This window comes from Cyprinus carpio, chromosome A6, assembly GCF_018340385.1.
Source record: "Cyprinus carpio isolate SPL01 chromosome A6, ASM1834038v1, whole genome shotgun sequence".
NCBI lineage: Eukaryota > Metazoa > Chordata > Actinopteri > Cypriniformes > Cyprinidae > Cyprinus > Cyprinus carpio.
In genome coordinates this window covers 2,484,427-2,503,296 of record NC_056577.1, presented here as the reverse complement: position 1 = coordinate 2,503,296, position 18,870 = coordinate 2,484,427, and the positions used below count along the sequence as shown (strand labels likewise).

The following is an 18,870-nucleotide window of genomic DNA, read 5'->3' as shown; positions in this document are numbered from 1 at the left end:
GCAATTTAATTTAAGCTTGCAACATTTTTTTTTAGTTCAATTCTTGTTATTTTCAGGAAAAAAAAAATCTTAAATTATTATTATTATGATTTTTTTTTTGCTTGAAAAGCACATACAATGTATCAGGTAAACAACAGTAAGAAAATTTTTAATACAATTCCAGTAAGTTCAAATAGCAACATAACAAAGATAAATATCTAAACAAAATAAACTTGATTAAAATATTAATAAAGAAAAATAAATAAATAAATACAGAAAAATGATCAAAAAAAAAAAAAAAAAAAACTATACAAGGGACTCAATCATCAAAAAACATAAATCAAATGATTACATTTATGATGCATGAGTTTTAAAGAAGGCCATTAAATCTTTCTTGAAAAGTAAGAAGGTGTGTGTGTGTAAGTGTGTAAGTGTGTGTAAGTGTGTAGGGGTTGTGGGTTACCTGGAATCTGCATTTATGAATGAAGTATTTCGCCAAAATCACAATATTATTAACTAAAATTTCACCATCAAAGTTCCAAAAAACAAAAATATTTTTCAGCTTTAAAATCAAAGTCAGGTATTACAAACTTCAAACAAAACCAAGCATAAAGATCATCCCAGAATTTTTAAAGATAATTTGCATACTCTATGTCTGCTTCACAAAAGGTGCGCTCATTACAAGCCAAAATAAATCTGTGTCTAAGGAACTAATTACAGGGATAAATATCGTTAATAATTTTAAACGGAATCCTAAATTATTATTTAAATGACGGAGAGGCGAATTGAGTGTTTTATTATGCATTGCCTTACGGCGTGTGAGAGCGACTTTTATTATGTAAATGTCTCCGATACGTCACGCGTGACGCGCGATCAGCTGGGACTGAGAAGAAAAGACTTGGCAAGTCAACTTACAAATGTTATTGGTAAATATGAGAGGCGCCGCGTGATTTTTCATCATACGATAAAACTGTGATGTGACAGAAGTAACTGTAACTGCCCAGAACTGTCGCCCGCCGTCAAAATCAATCTACAGCAGAACCTCCATCCACATGAATAACAGTGGTGAGTTTTTGATCTGGATTTGAGCTTCTCATCAAACTCTGAAAATTATTGCTATGCATAATATTGGAAAACAGTAGTCATTGTAGCACGTGCGAATAATATTAATCCCGCATTATCAATGTTAAATCATGTAAAAATTCCCTAGTACAGTCACCAAATGCATTAATGCAGCATTAAACATAATTCACATGAAACAGGGTGGATTTAATATTGAAGTCCAGCTTATTTTAGACCCTTCTAGTGCACCGTTGCTCTTTGTTAAAGATGTTTTTTCTTAACCCTGTTAACCTACATGCAGTCACTGTCAAGGACTAGGAAGGACACCTTCTCTCAGCCGCTCTGATAATTACATATTTAACATTTAACATATCATCTCATTTGCGCATGCATGTTTATGCATATCTATTTGTTTGCTGTATTGTGCACCAATATAATATGCATGATTTATTTTATTTACAACTGTAGTTTAACAAAGAGACGTCATCTTGTGCTATATACATTCATTAATCTTTAATATATTTCTTTTTAATATAAATTGCAATCAGGCAAGCATGAACTCATTTCGATGCTGCTAATATTAATAACATACAGTAGCAACACAAAATGGACAGTAGTTCCCAATGTCACCTCCGGCGATATCAGAGCTGATGCGTCCAGACAGATATGACATCCTATCAAGCGATATAACTGAAGATGATGATGATGATGATGATGTCTCAAGCAGAGAGGAGATCAGACTCATACAGTCATTTAAGCAGAGCCAGACACTGATTCCAGGCCAGAATATAGATGCTGCTTTTCAGACAAGATGCATTTGAAATCAGACTATTAAGAAATTACAGAAATAGTTCTGTAAGCTTAGAAAACAGAGATGAGATGCTTTGGATCAGGATCACATGTGATGCCATTTAAGCCCTGAACATTTGATATGTGCCTGAAAGCTTCTCCGCTGATGGTTTTCTTCACAGGACTCTAATGGAGCAGCGTAAGATGAGATGAAGTCTCTCGTGTGTTTTACGCAGTGAAATCCGAGCAAAGCCAGGTAAGCCAAAAACATTTTGCTTTTCGGGTAAATTTTCTTGCGATGAAAAATGTAGCGTGACACACTGGAAACAGCCAGAAAACAGCGGCAGGAGTGTTTTTGCAGATGGACTGATTGTTATTCACTGTCTCCAGAATCGGGTAAATGAACTCCAGTGAAGCATCGGCTCGGCCAAAAGCACCTCATGTCGTTTCTGGTGAGAGTCAGATCTTTTCATCCCCAGCTTGTTTGCTCAAAGCCCAATGCATTCTGTATTTCATGCTTTCTGTGTTTATTTCTGCAGTCAGAATGTGTTTGCATGAAGGGTTTGATTCTGGGTTTAGTGTATAGTTGTAGTGCTTTAGGGGTGTTTTTATCGGCTGAAGATGTTCACTGAACAATATCCATGGCCTAATTATTATCTATTCCCTAGTTATCAGCACGTTTAATAATAAACGTCCTCATCCTCCACCTCACCTCTTAATCCAGGAGGCTTGAGTCAATGTCTCGCTCATAAAGAAATGTTCTGGATTCAATAAAGGATTCAAATTTTTTTTTCATGTTTTACACTGAATACGGAACATGCCTGTGAAGCATGGCTTAATCAAACATGGCAAGGTCGACTCTGCGCTGCAACATTTCCACAATCATCTCCTCGTTTTCCCGTGTCTTTGCCCTTCAGCCCACCCTTGCACAATTCATGCATATTCATACTGTGTATATATCTGTATTCATCTCCATATTCATTTGCGGGGTGGGGGGCGTGTCTCATGTCTCCTCCCCTCTTCCCCTCAGGACTGCACCTGTATCTCCTCCCACTCACGAGTCCAGACCATCAGCATAGAGGAGCAGTATGAAGACGTCAGCCATCAGTGCTCGGTCAGTAGAGTCTAATAATAGATCTCGGCCTCAGTGTGTTTGAAGACATCAGCCATTGGCTTTTGTCCTCTTTAGACGAGCCATTCAAGGGGGATTCACACGGACAGTGATTCAATTACTGTACTACTGTGGTTTTTTATGCTCACCAAGGCTGCTGTAATAGTAATAAGTAATAATGGGGGCACTTTAAATTCCATGTTCTATATTCTGTCTTCTATAAATTCTAATTACAAGCCTGTGCACTGTTTGATAGCTCAATTGAAACATGCTCAATTGTGGTTCGTACTTGTCTGCTGTATAAAACTGTACCAGTAGATGGGTCACGTGGTCTTCACAGTCTGTGCTGAACTCTGCTTCGCTCTGTCGCACTGCCATCGGCCGCTGTGGCCCACGTCGCATTAAATCACAGACTCTGATTTAAAACGAATGACTTCCGTTTGCTTTGTCACTGCAAATGGTTGTCAGTGTGAAAGCCCTGTAGGATATTCGAGAGCACGGTCATGCCAGAGAAACATCATTGCATATTCACAAAGTCCAGCGAGCTTCAGATGAGTCTGATCTGAGATTTGAGTGGATCTATTGTGTTGGGAATCACAAAGCTGTGTTTCTGTTCCATGGCTCTGGATGAAAGCTCACTTGTGCTGTTGTCCCCGTGTCTTTGGCTAAAGGAGACATCTGTGGGTTGTCTTTAGGTATTCCCATCCTGAAAGTTAAAGTCTAAAATGCTGTAGTGTTGGCATGTTTATAGAAGCTAACTGAATAATAACAAATTTGGTTTAATGGCACAGAGATCAGAATATAACTCGATCCTTCTACAGTTCAGGTAGAGTTGTGTGTGTGTGCACTATATGTCTGTTCATGTGTGTTTGTGTGCTGTGTTATGTGTGTGACAGAGCAGTGACGTCTCTCCGTGTTCTGTGTTGACGGATGAAGATGACATCACAGATCTTTCCACTGACCCCGCCCACTATCAGCTGCTCTCACAACTGGGTAGGGACCGTGATGTGCTTTATGTAGTATGATATGTTAGTTATTCCCTGAAGTCTCATGTTTATATCACTGTGTGTGTGTGTGTGTGTGTGTGTGTGTGTGTGTGTGTGCAGGCCGGGGCTTTAATAACCTCAGTCAGGTGAGCATGGCTCGACACATACTGTCCGGCCGGCTGGTGGCGGTGAAAAACACTAACCTGGACGAGTGCACAGAAGATGAGCTGCTGCAGCTGATGGTGTGTACATGCGTATGCGAACATCACACACTGATTTCTACTGTTTTCAAATGAAGCTTTATTAGATTTTAGATTTTAATAAAGCCTGGTATATGAAATTATAGTCAAATTTTTTTAAAAAGTCAAATTGTTTATTGAAACTTTAATATAAATAACTTATTATTTATTTAATATAAATAAATAATATAACTAAAATAACTAAAAAATAGAACTAAATATAGATAAAATTAAATATAATATATAAATTACTTTTTGTGTGTAATTGTTCATATTTGATAAATCTGGCTTTTATGTAATTGTAATTAATTGTAAGTAATTGTATTTAATATGTGTGTGTGTGTGTTTATTATAAAATATTAAATAAATATTTAAATATATAATTAGTATGTATTATACTATATATAATAATACATTTATAATTATAATTGTATGTGTATATATATATATATATATATATATATATATATATATATTCTGAAATAAAAATAATGACAGACATATGTATATATAATTATTATATTAAAATAATAATATTTATATTATGATGTTTACAAGAGCACTGTTGTAGTGAAAATCAATTAGATTTTAATAATGAAAACATATTGCATTCATAAAAAAATATGTATATAATACCCATTTGCACCCTTAGTAAAATAAGTATAACATTTTTAGTATAATGTTTTGGTGATCATTTTTATTTCGTCATGGAACTATTTTCATTGTGACTGTTGGTGTATGGAATAAACCTCCCAAAAAAAAAAAAAAAAAAATGTAGCCCATAAGACTTTTTGATTTTGATTTTGATTTTTTTTGAAGCCATTCTATAAAACAGATCAACATTTGCATTATTATTCAAAACGAATATAAAACATTTGGGTTTGTAACAACATGAGAGGGAGTAAATAATGACAGACTGTTAATGTTTTTGGGTGAACTATTGCTTCAAGGCATTATTTGGCCCTGTAACCATTGGTTTAAGACAGTTGGTATTTATAGTTTATGTGTATTATTTTGCAGAATGAGGTTCTGCTGTCCAGACTGTTCCGTCACCCAAACCTGCTGACATCCAGACTGGTGTTCAGCTCGAGCTGTCAGCTCTGGGTTCTGTCTCCTCTCATGAGCTATGGTAAGAGTTGCCTGTACTTTACATGCTCTTTCATTTCCCATCCTTCTCTTATTCAGTTTCCCTCTCCGCACGCGTCTCGTTCAGGTTCTGCAGACTCTCTGCTCAGGTCGTGTTTTCCGGATGGAATGAGCGAGTCTCTGATAGCGTACCTGCTGTACGGGGTGCTCCGAGCGCTGGAGTACCTGCATCGCATGGGTTATGTGCACAGGTGAGCACACGAAGACTCTGTTCGGTCACAGAGACCTGAATCAATCTGGTCTCCTCATCTCGTGCGTCCTGCAGGGGTGTGAAGGCGAGTCATGTGCTGCTGTCAGCTGAAGGCCGTGTGTGTTTGTCGGGGCTGCAGAGCGTGTACAGTCTGATGAAGGACGGCAAGAGGATGAGAGCCGTGTTTGACATGCCTCAACACAGTCCGTCTCTGCTGCCCTGGCTGAGTCCTGAGCTGCTGCGACAGGTGACGTTCACACACACTCCAGACACGAACAGTAGACAGCATATAACAGTAAACAATATTTTTACAGATTTGATTGTGGCACAGGTAATCTAAATATAAAAACTGAACATGCACAACTAAATATCCAAATCTGTCTGATCTACACATTACCAATTTTTTTTTTTTTTTTTTAACAGAAATTAATTTATTTAGCAAGGACACATTAAACTGATCAAAACCGACAGTAAAGACACTATTTATTTCTGGAGTAATGGCTGCTGAAAATGCAGCTTTGCCATTTCAGCAATTAATTAAGTTTTAAATGATATATTATTTACATACAAAACAGTTATTTTAAATATTTACAATATTACTGTTTTTACTGTATTTTGATCAAATATAAAATAAATGCAAGTAAATGCAAAAAAAACCTTACCCAGCCCCAAACTTTTAAAACATAAATGTATTCATTCATTCATTCTGTAAATTTCAACTTAATTTATTTCAGCTAGTTGCTGAGTATTTTATTTTATTTTTTTATTTTATTTTATTTTATTTTATTTATGTATTTTTTTTTATTTACTTTTTTTATTTACTTATTTTTTAATTTACTTTTTTAATGTAATTTTATTTTATTTTCGCTAGTTGCCAATGCAACATTTCTCATTTACATTTAGTTGATGTACTAAATTATTTTGAAAGTAAAACTGAAATAAAAATTAATGAAACCTATATAGACATAAAAAACTAAAATGACAAAATTGCTAAACCTTTCACTTAAAAATGAAAATCGAAAATATATATAACATAAGATTAATTCAAAATATTAATAAAAACTATAATAGTAGTATCTCTGTACTAAAACAACACTGATAAGACTACATTTAAATAAAATCACTAATATCGGCTGATAACTGATATAGTACTAATATATTGTACATTCTTATTTATAAGGCCTGGTCAATGTCAACACCAACATCAGTTCTAAAACCATTGAGCTTCATGAGATTTTTGTGTCTCTCTTTCTGTGATGAAGATCTTCACGGCTATGGAGTGAAGTCAGACATCTACAGTCTGGGGATCGTAGCGTGTGAGCTGGTCAGTGGCAGAGTGCCGTTCCAGGACATGCCGCCCACTCTGGTACTGCTGTCCTTTACATGTGCCATCTACTGCACGCAGCTGTGACCACCAAACACTCACTTCCTGTTTCTTCTCCTGCAGATGCTGCTTCAGAAGCTGCGGGGTTCTCACTGCTGTTTCCTCGACGTCCCTCCTTATCCTCTCGGAGACATGGGGGCGCTCAAGGTGTCCCGCTCCGGTGTGGATTCGGGGATCGGCGAGAGTGTTGCGACCGGAAGTCTGACTCGTACTGCCACTGCAGAGAGACCTCAAAGCCCCGCCCCCAAAAACCACTCGGCCACACTGCACAACCTGGTCCAACTGTGCCTGCAGCAGCAGCCTGAGCGCAGGTACACACACACACACACACACACACACACACACACACACACATACAGTTATTTTCTCAGTTCACCTGCCAGGGCCGATGAAAATATCTAAAATATAAAAAATAACCTTTTTACTTTCATTTATCCCGATGTAATATGTGTGTGTTTGTCGTTCAGGCCGTCTGCGACAGCTCTCCTCACCCATCCCTTCTTCAGACAGGTACGTTCACCCTTTCATCGAGCTTTCTCTCAGTTTCACCCTGTCTTCAGTCTGACAGTGTAGCCTTGATTCATCAATCATTGATCTGTATTTTTCTTCCAGGTGAAGAAACACACGAGGGACTCTTTCCTCAGTTTGATGTATCCGGCCGTGCCAGTGTCCTGTCCTCCAGACACGCCTCCGTCTGAAACACCCATCCAGACCTGCAACACCCCGTCACCCACCCACCCCGAGCCCGAGGACAGCGTGTGGGACTTCTCCTAAACCTCGCCATCTGTTTCTGTCCTAACCAGCAGCTAGATTTGGTCATTTTGCCGTTCACTTAGTTTGTATTCATGTCACATCATGTTACGGTAGCCCCACCCACAGTGAAATCTCACTAAATCCCACCTCTATATTGACCAAAGTATTGATGACATCATCTTGCACTCATGGGCGTATCTACATTTTTAGCCAATCAAACATCTGCCTAGACATTTCCTGATTAACAAGCGCAAGTATATACTCGTTAATGTCTGTGCCCCCAACTAAAAGCCTTTTAGCTTGGGCTGCACGATTAATCAAAATAAAACTGAATTTGTGATACAGTGCGTTTCTGAAATCTCAAAGGCTGCCTTTTAATTTATTAAATGTATATCTCTCTTAAATACTTGACATTTTTAAATGTTACAGTGAAATGTGACAGTACTAATATTTCTTAATTGAATAATTGTTATTTATCAATAATATTAATAATAATAATAATAATAGTTGAAATATTACAAATCTCATATTTCTTATTTTGTTTATTTATTTTTTTATTGAGAAATATAATTATTCAAATAAGAAATATTAGTATTGTTATATTTCAGAGTAAAATTAAAAATGACAGTACTAATATTTGTTGTATTTCTCAATAATAATAATGTTTTTCTTAAATATTCTATTTTAATTTTACTGCAAAATATTACAAAACTAATATTTCTTATTTTTTAAATATTTTCTTATTATTATTAAATAATTTGTTTTTAATTTAACTGTGAAATATTGCAATTCTTATATTTCTTATTTGTTTAATATTTTTAAATAATAATAATAATAGATTATGTATATTATACTCATATTTATATATAATAATTATTAAAAAAAATGGTCAAATTGTGCAGCCCTATAAACAAAGACAGCAAGCCTGGAAGTTTCTGAAGCAATTTTTTTTTCTTCAGAAAAATCTATTTTTTTCCCATAAGTCGTGCAGCCCTACTATTAAAGCAATAAGCCCCAAGTTATAAGTTATAAATTCACTGTAAACCACAGCTTCATGGGGCTTATTGCTTTTATAAAACGGTTATTCCATATTTGTAGTAAGGTTTCACAAAATAAAACAGAGCAAGTAAAGTGCAATGATATTAATAAAAACAGTATTCTTCCGCCAAACAATGTAGTTCCTCAGAAACAGTTGTGGTTCCAACAGATTTGAACTTGGCTCAACCTATCAGAATCAAGGACCGGAATGATCCATTTTATAATAGCTATTTTTAAACAAGTATTTTTTAAATATGTCCCACACAACTTTCTGTACACTACAGTAAAGAACCTGCACTTGTCAAGCTATGCGATTGGTCACTTCGTGCAACATTTCCTCTTTCGTTATGGACAGAAACAAGCAGTTAAAGACACACTCTGTGACTTGTGTCTTATCCCATGCTGTGTGCTCATGTGTATTCTGCACATTTTGGCCAATGTAGAAGGTCACCCAAGTGTTCCATGCACACTACGGAATACACTGTTAGTATGTGATTCTGAATATAGACCATGTCAGTGTGTGTTTGATGTTCACAGCAGCCAATCACATCATGAGCTAACTGCAAATCACTGGATTTGATCCAACTCCAACGAGTGAGGTCATCAAACTGAGCCAGATGTGTGTGTGTGTGTGTGTGTGTGTGTGTGTGTGTGTGTGTGGAATTCATTAGTGCATCACCCACTCAACCTGTGCCAGTGAACATGTGGGTGTGTGTACAGTGTATCTCTGTGTTCAAATATCCACATCCTCCTCTTGCTCTGTACGAAGAAACTGCACGTTTTGCTCCTGTGAAGAAATAAAGCGAACTTTCAATGCTGTGCTGTTCAGCCGCCCATCAACACTGCCTCAACACAATCAAAATCAGACTGAAGGACTGAGCAGCTGTAACTGTGACCCATATTATATTTACTGATTTTTCTTTTTTTTATATGTACATGTTAACTATATGAGATATTTAGACATGATAAATATATTCTTACTCTGTTTCATAACTTTTTGGTGTCCTGTCTTTTGTTTTTTGCCTTGTGCCATTTCTTAATGCTGTGTAGACTCAAAAGTGAAATTCTAACTTTTTAAGTTTCTGCCAATTAAAAATGCCATATATAATTTTCTAAATTTAGCTTTTTAAGTGTTCTTGTTTTCCCGTGCAACTTTACAACTTATCTAATTTGACTGATTTATATTTTCAAAAATATTTCATTTCTAGCTGTTTGTGTTGCATTTAGTATTTCTGTATTTGCGTTCTGTGGCCAGCAGAGGGAGGCACAAAATCGTCAAATAGATCCTGCACTTTTTAACTTATCATGCTTGCAAAAACCAATATGTTTTATGTCAAAGTAACTTGAAGTGCATTAATTATAGATCTAAAAATAGCGACGACCGAGTTACTGAGGCTGAATTTAGCAGTCTTTCTATATTGAATACATCTTATTAATATTAATTATGCAAACTCATGTGTATACAGTGAGCCTATCTGATTGGCTGACAGGCATGTGAACGCTAGTCATTTGGCGAATTGCTGAAGCGTACTTATGAATATTAATTAGATTAGGTAACCGAACACCCTGGTCTGACTCGAGCATGATAAACGTTTTTGTAAAAATGAAACATGATAACATATGAGAGTTTATTTTTCTGAATTTTAATTTTTGTTATTTTGATATACATGTATATTTATTTATTATTTATCAAAAAGAATAGTATCATACTGATATATATTATATCAGTGTAATACTATTATTTTTTAACTACATTTTGTACATTGTGGAAGCATACGTAGCAACGTCAGCATGATGTAATTAATATTCATTAGGCCAAGCCTTTGTGGGATTGGTCGTTTCGCCAGTTTCAGCCACGCCTTCGGGACTCACATGAGCTCCACATAGGCAACGTAAAGGAGTGCGGCCTGTCGTAAAACATCTGGGGAAGAATATAACACACACACAAACACACACAAGCGCACACACCTTCAAGCCGCCCGAGCTCGTGCAGTGGCTTTGTAACGAGCAGTCGCAGTCCAGCGCGATGATATTCGTCTTATGCATCCGGGCTGTCAAGCTTATCTGGTTACAAAATGAGTGAAAAGCTAGTTTGGGTGGTTGAAACCAACATGCTTTAAATGTCAGTGGCGCTTCCAGTTCAGGCAACATTCCTGGATTCTTCACCAGAACACACGCTCTGGGTCTGGACTCGGGAGTTTGGACGGGCTGCTTTTGTTGAGGCAGGTGAGTTTCAGAGAGATGCACAGTATTAGTGCTGTTGTATATGCCGATGCCACTTCTTATCATGATCTGATCTTTATAACATGACAAGTGTTGATTTTAGGGGCTGTTCCTAAGTGTTACATTTAAATCTGTAGTAAATATTTTAGGCAAGATAATGCGGATGCTCTAAGTGTTGAATGTTTTCACACCCTGTAGGAGTAAGTTTCTATCTAAAGTCTAGAATCTGTTTTTTTGTTTAAGATCTAAAGCTTACAGTAACACCCAGAGTTCTACATCAGCTCTTACTTTATACATAATAAATTCATAGAAATAATCTGAACCAATATGGTTCATTTAAAATATAGTTTACGTGCTATTTCAAGGCCTGGGATATAATGTTGGCTCTGTGAACATGTTGAGTTGGCCTGGGATGATGTCATGGGTTTCTGTTTATTTTGAGATTTTTTTTCCTTCTTTTAAAATCATGCATTGCACATTTACTGTTATCTGTGGCATGCAAGTTTGTTTTTGGAATTTGGAATTCGTGCAGCGTGTAAATTGTAACGTGTGCTGTATTTGTCGACAGGGCTTGGAAGAACAGAGGAATTTTTGGAAAAGCTGCTGGTGGAAAACTGCCGGAAACGCACAAGTCCAAGTCTTCTGGGAATCGTATCGTTCACATGATGGATGTGATTTCACCGTGCACAGGGGAAATGACACGATCTGTCACCCTGGATTAACACAGACTCGGATTCACTCATTGGTGGGATTTGTTATCCAGGAATCAACGTGGCATATGGGCAAACTCCTTTTGGCAGGATGTTGACACCATGAGGGCTCGGGAATATTGACCGTAATATAATCGGGGTTACTATCGGGAAGATTTCCGCCTACATGCTCACAGCTTGCGGTGCAGAATGGCATCGACCGAGAGACTGTATGAGGTTTGGATGCTGTACTGCAATAAGGTAAAGAGCTTGCAGTGCACATGCACTTTCATAGAGTTAATGCATTTAATTTCTCACGCAGAGGCTCATTGCATCACTAAGCACGGCCAGATAATCTCCTTGCATGTAAGAAGGAGTGCGGTTTTATTTATTTCTTTCTTGAGGAGTGCATGGGGCTGGTACACTGTGTTCTATATGTGAACGCATGTTGTGACATCATGAGATGTCCTCTGGGGAGATCCGCTGAGCTCCGGTGGTTGGGAATGTCCAGTTGTGTTCATTGATGAGGGATACTGCCGACCCACATCTGTCATGTAATCGGACTTGAGATAATCAACCCACGATGATTCAGGGCACAGTGACAGATTGTGTTTTGGTTATTCTTCCCTAATGAACCCATATGATTATGGGTCTCATGTTGGTTTACAAAAAAAAAAAAGAAAAAAAAAGACAGGTCTTAAAGGTGAAGCGTGTAGTTTTTTTTTTAATGTTAAAATCTTTCTTATTCCAATTCAAGATGTAGGAACAACTATAAGTAGACCTTCAGATGTCAGTTACGGTGCTCTGTTTGTTTGTGCAACACTGGCTCAACCAATGGTGTGAATTTGGAGCTAATTGTTTGACGGACCAGTGGCAGATAGGGGGAGTGTTCAGGAAATCTGTTTGAAAACATTGTTTGCAATTCCATTTTTGTTAGTGGTGCAGCAACTTTAACTTTTAAAAGCCTCACATGTCTTCAGGATAAGGCTCTCTCATTTGGACTTTCTCTGAAATTGATTTGGTCACCAACACCTCTTAATTTTCGGCCTGATAAGCTGTCATATAGAAATTCATTCCTAAAATGTGAATACATCAAATTATGGAAGTAAAACGTGTTTTTAATTCATGTCCCTTCTATTTTTTCACCCTTTATTTTTGTAATATAGCTGAAGTGTTGTTTTGGTATTATTTATATACTATTAATTAATGTTTTGCTCTTTTTTTTTTTTGTGTTTTTTTTTTTTATTAATTATAATTTACCCTTTCACATTTATACAAAATTTTTATTTCAATTGAACTCTTATCTTTCAGTTTTAATAAAAATTAAATTTCAATTGAACTCCAATTCTTATTATTTAACTATTTAATTAAATGATAAAATCATTATTTTATCAGTTAGTTGCAAAGGCAACATTAATAATGTATAATCTAATATTTATTAGATTTTATTTCAGATTTATTTCAATTACACTGAAAAAAACTGGCATATGATTTACTTTGAATAGTTTTCACTGACATTTCTAGTAAATTTTACAAATAATTACAAATAAATGGCAAGTAACATCCAATTAAACATGGCATTTTTTTTAAGTGGAAAAACTGAAATGGCATTTTCTTGTAAAACACAGGCTACTTCAATCTTTGTTTTATTTACTTTTTTTTTTTTGTGTGTTGCGATTTGCAATAGTTTCTCAAGCCAACATATTGTTATGCTATTTAAACTACTACTACTTCTAAGACAGATATTTCTGACTGTACGCCTAGCAACCACCCACAACTCCCTAGCACCTGCCTAGCAACACCCTATCAACCACTCAGGTTATGAAGGCAACTTCCAAGCAACCACCCAGAACACCCTAGCAACTGCCTAGAAACACCCAAACTACCACCCAGAACACCTTAGCAACCACCCAGGATGCCCTAGCAACCATGTAGCAACACGATAGCAACTACCCTGAACACCCTAGCAACCATCTAGGGTCCTTTATGTCTCAAGTGAACATAAACTGTTGAGAAATAAATGCACTGTGGATCATTATATTGGATTTGTTTTGTAAAGCGACTGCGTGGCTGCTGTCGGTCTTTTATCTTCATCCATCAACAATGAGAAAATCACTCATTGCTCATGACTGAATAAACCTGCTTTTTTCTTGTTTAACAATGAACAATTTTGTTGTCATAATAAGCTTCTATATTACAATACAACATAGCAAGAGTCTATAGAAAAATATTACAAAAACAATAACTGTTGTACTTTTTTTGTGGCGGGGCCAGCTCAAGAACACAGAACAGACATGTGATCTGGCTCTTATGCTTCGAGGCTGCCCATGTTAACTTTATCAAGCCAACATCAAAGTTTGTTCACTAACTTTAGCCTCTAGTTTTATTTAACAGCTGCAGATTCAACACAATAGCATTCTTCTCACTCCTTTAAACTTCTTGTCTTAGTGTTTTGTGTTGCCAGTACAGATCTTTAACTGCTAGGTTACCATCACGCTGGTATATTCAGATCCTTGTTGAGACTATTGTGATTATCAGACTGTGGCAGGTTCAGGACATTTAAGGACATTTAACACCAAATCATTCTCAGTAGCCAGAACAAATGTTAAAACGCATTTCCCACAAGAGAGAATATTCTGCTTCCTCAAGAACTTGAGTGTCAGCAGTGTCTTGTGGGTATGGTATGTTAGCGTAATACAGCGATTAGAGCGTGAGCCCCTCGGAGCCGCGGCCGTCCACTGGGATGCAGATCTTATCCAGATGACCTGCCAGATAAAATAAGACTTCCGAATCAGAACAGTAGCTTTCGGTTGTGGCAGCAAATGTGAGATTTAGGTCTAAAAGGATTAAGGAATAAAACATGTGCTTTGATCAGTAAGGTTTTAAATGATAAAAGAGCGTCACAAAGTTATGGGATATGCAGTTTTGCTTCAGTTATCAATCAAGTGTTGTGCAGTCTTGATTCTCTCACAGTGACACGTTCAACCTGCCAGCTCGTCCTTGACATTATTTCCGTCATGATCTGATAGTCGCAAGTCCAGTGTGGTTTTGTTTGCTGCAAGAATGACCTTTGCTTTGTTTATGGTTTCTGCTCTCATGCATTAACCAGCCTGTGATCTTCAGAGCGCAGCGTGGGGTGACATTTCCTCTTCTGCACGCTAATGTAGCCTAATGATAATGTTTATGTCTGTCAGATTTACATTTATGCATGTTGGCAGGCATTACAGTGGTCATTTTGCTGTGAATTCTGGGACATGTGTTTTAGTGTTTCCTGGGACAAGATGATTTGGAGCCAAACCTGCTCAGCCTCTATATATCAGATGCTGGAGAAATGTTGTTTTAGGAACCTTCTAGCCATGTACTGAGAGCTCTTATTTGATTCTGAATGATGTTTTCTTCTGTAACCACCTGTATTAAGCAAACCTTTGACCTCTGTACACCTCAGTTTCCTGCTCAGCATTATCTCAAGTATGTTTTGTCCATTCAGTAATAACTCATGCCATTTGATTCCTTTAGATGAAGAATAACCTATTTAGCCATACATTGTATCTCAAGGTCACAAAATATAAAACTCATGCATTCTGATGGAAATTAATTTACTGGGACGTTCTGTCATCTGACTTGCCATAAATGGCAGCATTATTTTACTATAGTTCATCTAAGTTCTTTGAAAATGTAAGTGGAGAATTTGTTTGGCTGTATGCTAAGGTGTTTAGAGTGGTTTATTTTTTCACACATTAGGAAACAGGCGTTGCTAGTGTGATCTAAGTGATTACTAGATGATCTTTTTTTACTAGTTTCTATTTATGACTCGGTTCCCTCCTTCAGTTTAATGGTGTGCTCATGTCATAATTACGTTTCTGACTAGTAAAAGCCGTCCTCATCTTCTTCGAACTCTAAATTTTAAGAAAGCTCCAATTCAGTGGACACTTTTTGAAAGAAGTGTATGAGCACCAAGTCTGCATTTTTTTTTTTTTACCAAAAATACAGTATAAAGAGTTATACTGTGAAATATTATTACAATTTAAAATAACTGCTTAATATATTAATTGCTTAATATATTTGAAAAAGTTATGGTCAAGAAACGTTTCTTAATATTATCAGTGTTTTGATCGATTCAACGCATACTTGCTTAATAAAAGTTTAAATTTTCTACAAAATTCAATGTAAATCTTACTGACCCCCAAATTTTCAACAGTAGTGTATAAAGAACCAAAATGGCAGCAATGCTAGAAGGTTGATTATGCATCAAAGAATACTTAGTCTGAACAATAGTTATGGTAATATTTGACTTGGCATACTATTAACAAGTACCCTTTCTGTCCAAATGTCAAAGACTTACTGCATTTAGCAGTCATACTGTTTCATTTTGAGATGGAAAAACCTACCTAATGTTACATCTTTGCTGTTTTTCTGAATGCCAGATGGACAGATGTCTAAATGGCAGATGAATGAATGAAACAGAGTTGAAAATGACTGAAGGAAGAACCGGATGGATTGAATAAAGCATTCATGATGAAAGTGCTTTCGTTTTCACAAGGTCTGTTTACTCTGGCAGTTGAATAGAAGCTGCGCTTTGTGTTTCCCGGTACAGTCCTGGTCCCACACACACACACATACACACACACCCTCTGAGATAATGATAGACCACACATGTGTGACAGCAGCAGTTGTCTTGTGAATGGGACGGAGCTACTTGTATGTGACCTCTGACCCGGTTAAGACCAGTAATTATCAGGGCTTGTCCTTCAGTGATGGCTATAAACGGCTTTTACAGGGCTGTGTGCTATTCATACACGTACACACACACGTACAGTACTCATCCATTAGTCTTGTTTAAAGAGGGTCAATGAGGAAATCCTCTATTTGTGAGTGTAATCCACTCTGTGTTCATATTTTCTCTCATTCTCACAGGTGCACTGTGGAAATTAAATTGGCTGTATCTAGTACTGTACATACTGGTAAATAAGAACAATAAGTACAGCAAGCGATTAAAAACTAGAACGTTCTTATTAGCTTTAGCTGTGCTGCATTGCATCACAGCAGTGTTCATCGCTTTGGTGTTAAAGCTTGTTTTTGAGGGTCTGGTAATGTTTCTTCTGAGAATAGAATAGAATAGAATTGAAACCTGACATTTGACATTTTTCATTAATTATTTGAAAGGTGTAATAAAGTATGGTAAGACACTTATAGGGTAATATATAGATGTAAATTGTATACTCATTTACATAATTATACTAATATACTAATTTAAATTATATACTGATTTACTATCAAACATTTAATAATTATTATTATTTTATTTATTTTTTTACAGTGCTTTGGTATACTGCAGGTCTCTACAAATTTTTATTTGAATTTGTTTTATTTGAAAAATGACAATATGCATGAAACAAAAAAGAAATATTGAATAAAAGTTCAATGTTATATTTTATGTATGTTATATTTTAATTTCATATACCATATTACGTCATATTACGACTAGATAAAGCTAGCTAAAAAAAATTTAATGTCCCACATTAAAATTAACTATTAATTACATTATGCACACTACCATTCATAAGTTTGGGGTCACTTATGATATTCAGTAAAAATAGAAATATAGTGAAATATTATTACAGATTACGGGACAGATTTCCCAGTTGTTGTCCTAACATCTTCTGCACACCTGTGCGATTGCTCATAAAACAGATGTTAATTAAACAGAACTGCCTGCACATCTGTAGACCGTGACATTAGTGAGCTAAATAAATCATCTTGGATGCTTTCAGTTGCCTTGTTGTCCTTTCTCTTTTGCCGTCTCGTCTTGTGTTCAGAAGAGAGCGAGAGAAGATAAGCACAGCGGGATGCAGAATTAAGCATGTGAGAGAAGTGAGAAAACCGAGATAGTGGTGTGAGTAAGAGAAAAATGTGTTAAAGTGAGAGAGAGCGCGAGCGACTGGAGAGTGCTGTGCAGGCCTGTGCCGTCCCGTCTCACTCACAAATACCCGCTTTCATCACCATGGTAACAATCCCTATCCGATCCTCACAGGATCCCGAGTTCTTGTTGTGAAGGATTATTTGACTATTGAAACGCACAACTAAGATATTGGACGAGAGAGAATAAACGCAGAGAGCGTCTGTTGGAGTGACATTAAGTCAGATGGGATTTAAAAGAATATTTCCTCTTATTTTAAAGCTGATGTTTGTGTACTAGCATGCTGTTGATTGCTACCGAAAATCATTTCTCATCTTTCAGAGTATAAAAACAGCTTGCATTTTTACTAAAGCGTTACGCATTGCATGCAGGTTATTGCTTATGTAATTTCTATGAATTAGCTTTTTTTAGCTGGTGATAGCACATGGGCACAGGCTCATGTCTCACGCTAAAACATGGAGGTTTATATGTACAGTAGGTGTTATGCTTATACTTTGAAACAGTAGCTTTGTTCCAGAACCTATTGCGCTGCCCACCTAGACAGCATTTAAAGGCATCATAGGCACATTCTCAACAAGAAGGCAGTAAGCATAATAATTGTTCGACCTTGTTTCTGACAAATTCTAAGACAATATGCATCCTTCATGGAGAAACTCACTCCAAAATGCAATGCATCAAGATCAGTAAAACATACTAAGTTTATATTATTTTATAGTATGCTAAAAATAATGTATTTTTTTTTTTTTTTTTAAGTACAGTCAGACCATTTTACCCACCATTTGTGTTCTGTATTTCAGAGCTTATGTCAGAGTTCTACTTGGATGATGTTATTTTATGGACCAGCCTAAAAGTTAGCATCATCTTGGTTCCCTCAACAAAACACCAGTAGGATTTTTCCTTTAGCTTTTAGATTATTGCAAGTTTATGAGTCTTCTTAGACATTTTTTCATCACAACTTCTATTAATTTTTACATATCCTACCGCTTGCAAAATATGCAAAATGTAAATAATTATCATGAAAATTGCATAGTAATATTTTTTTTTTATTTAGTCCTGTCCTGAATAAGATGTTTCACATGATGTTTACATTTATTCCACAAGACAAAATAATAACTGAATTTATAAAAATGACACCGTTCAAAAGTTTACATACCCTTGAATCTTAATACTGGCTCTTCTTGCATCAGGTTGGCTTTTGAGCATCAGTAAGTGTTTTCATCTTTTAAAATAGTTGATCCTTCAATTGTCCTCAGTTTAAAAAGATGGATGTTAAAATCATTGTTGGAGTGGAGTCAAATATGCAGAAGATGCACAAGTCCCCCCAAGAATTAGAAATAGCCAAACCTTTTTTTTTCTCAAATATG

The 18,870-nt window shown here is 36.3% G+C and overlaps 2 protein-coding genes across 3 annotated transcripts in view; both read left to right on the top strand.

The window, feature by feature from the left end:
- The first annotated feature begins 806 nt into the window (after window positions 1-806).
- On the top strand, window positions 807-8,074 carry LOC109056182 (STE20-related kinase adapter protein beta-like). 2 transcript variants are annotated; one of them, XM_042757503.1, is made up of 13 exons: window positions 807-1,044; window positions 2,013-2,086; window positions 2,221-2,282; window positions 2,861-2,944; window positions 3,838-3,934; window positions 4,048-4,169; window positions 5,187-5,295; window positions 5,380-5,503; window positions 5,578-5,749; window positions 6,764-6,868; window positions 6,950-7,197; window positions 7,354-7,396; window positions 7,499-8,074. In XM_042757503.1, the coding sequence occupies exons 3-13, from the start codon at window positions 2,271-2,273 to the stop codon at window positions 7,658-7,660; spliced, it is 1,278 nt and encodes a 425-aa protein (XP_042613437.1). In that variant the 5' UTR covers window positions 807-1,044; window positions 2,013-2,086; window positions 2,221-2,270; the 3' UTR covers window positions 7,661-8,074. The 2 variants fall into 2 exon arrangements, with proteins under 2 accessions (XP_042613437.1, XP_042613438.1); XM_042757504.1 differs by lacking the exons at window positions 807-1,044; window positions 2,013-2,086; window positions 3,838-3,934 and having other exon boundaries at window positions 2,234-2,282.
- Window positions 8,075-10,577: 2,503 nt separating this feature from the next.
- Window positions 10,578-18,870, top strand: part of LOC109082336 (neurobeachin-like protein 1) — a 56,988-nt gene continuing 48,695 nt past the window's right edge. The window contains 2 exon segments of the mRNA XM_042759165.1: window positions 10,578-10,903; window positions 11,469-11,850. Of these exon segments, the coding sequence (XP_042615099.1) occupies window positions 11,800-11,850 (51 nt within the window). The 5' untranslated portion in view covers window positions 10,578-10,903; window positions 11,469-11,799.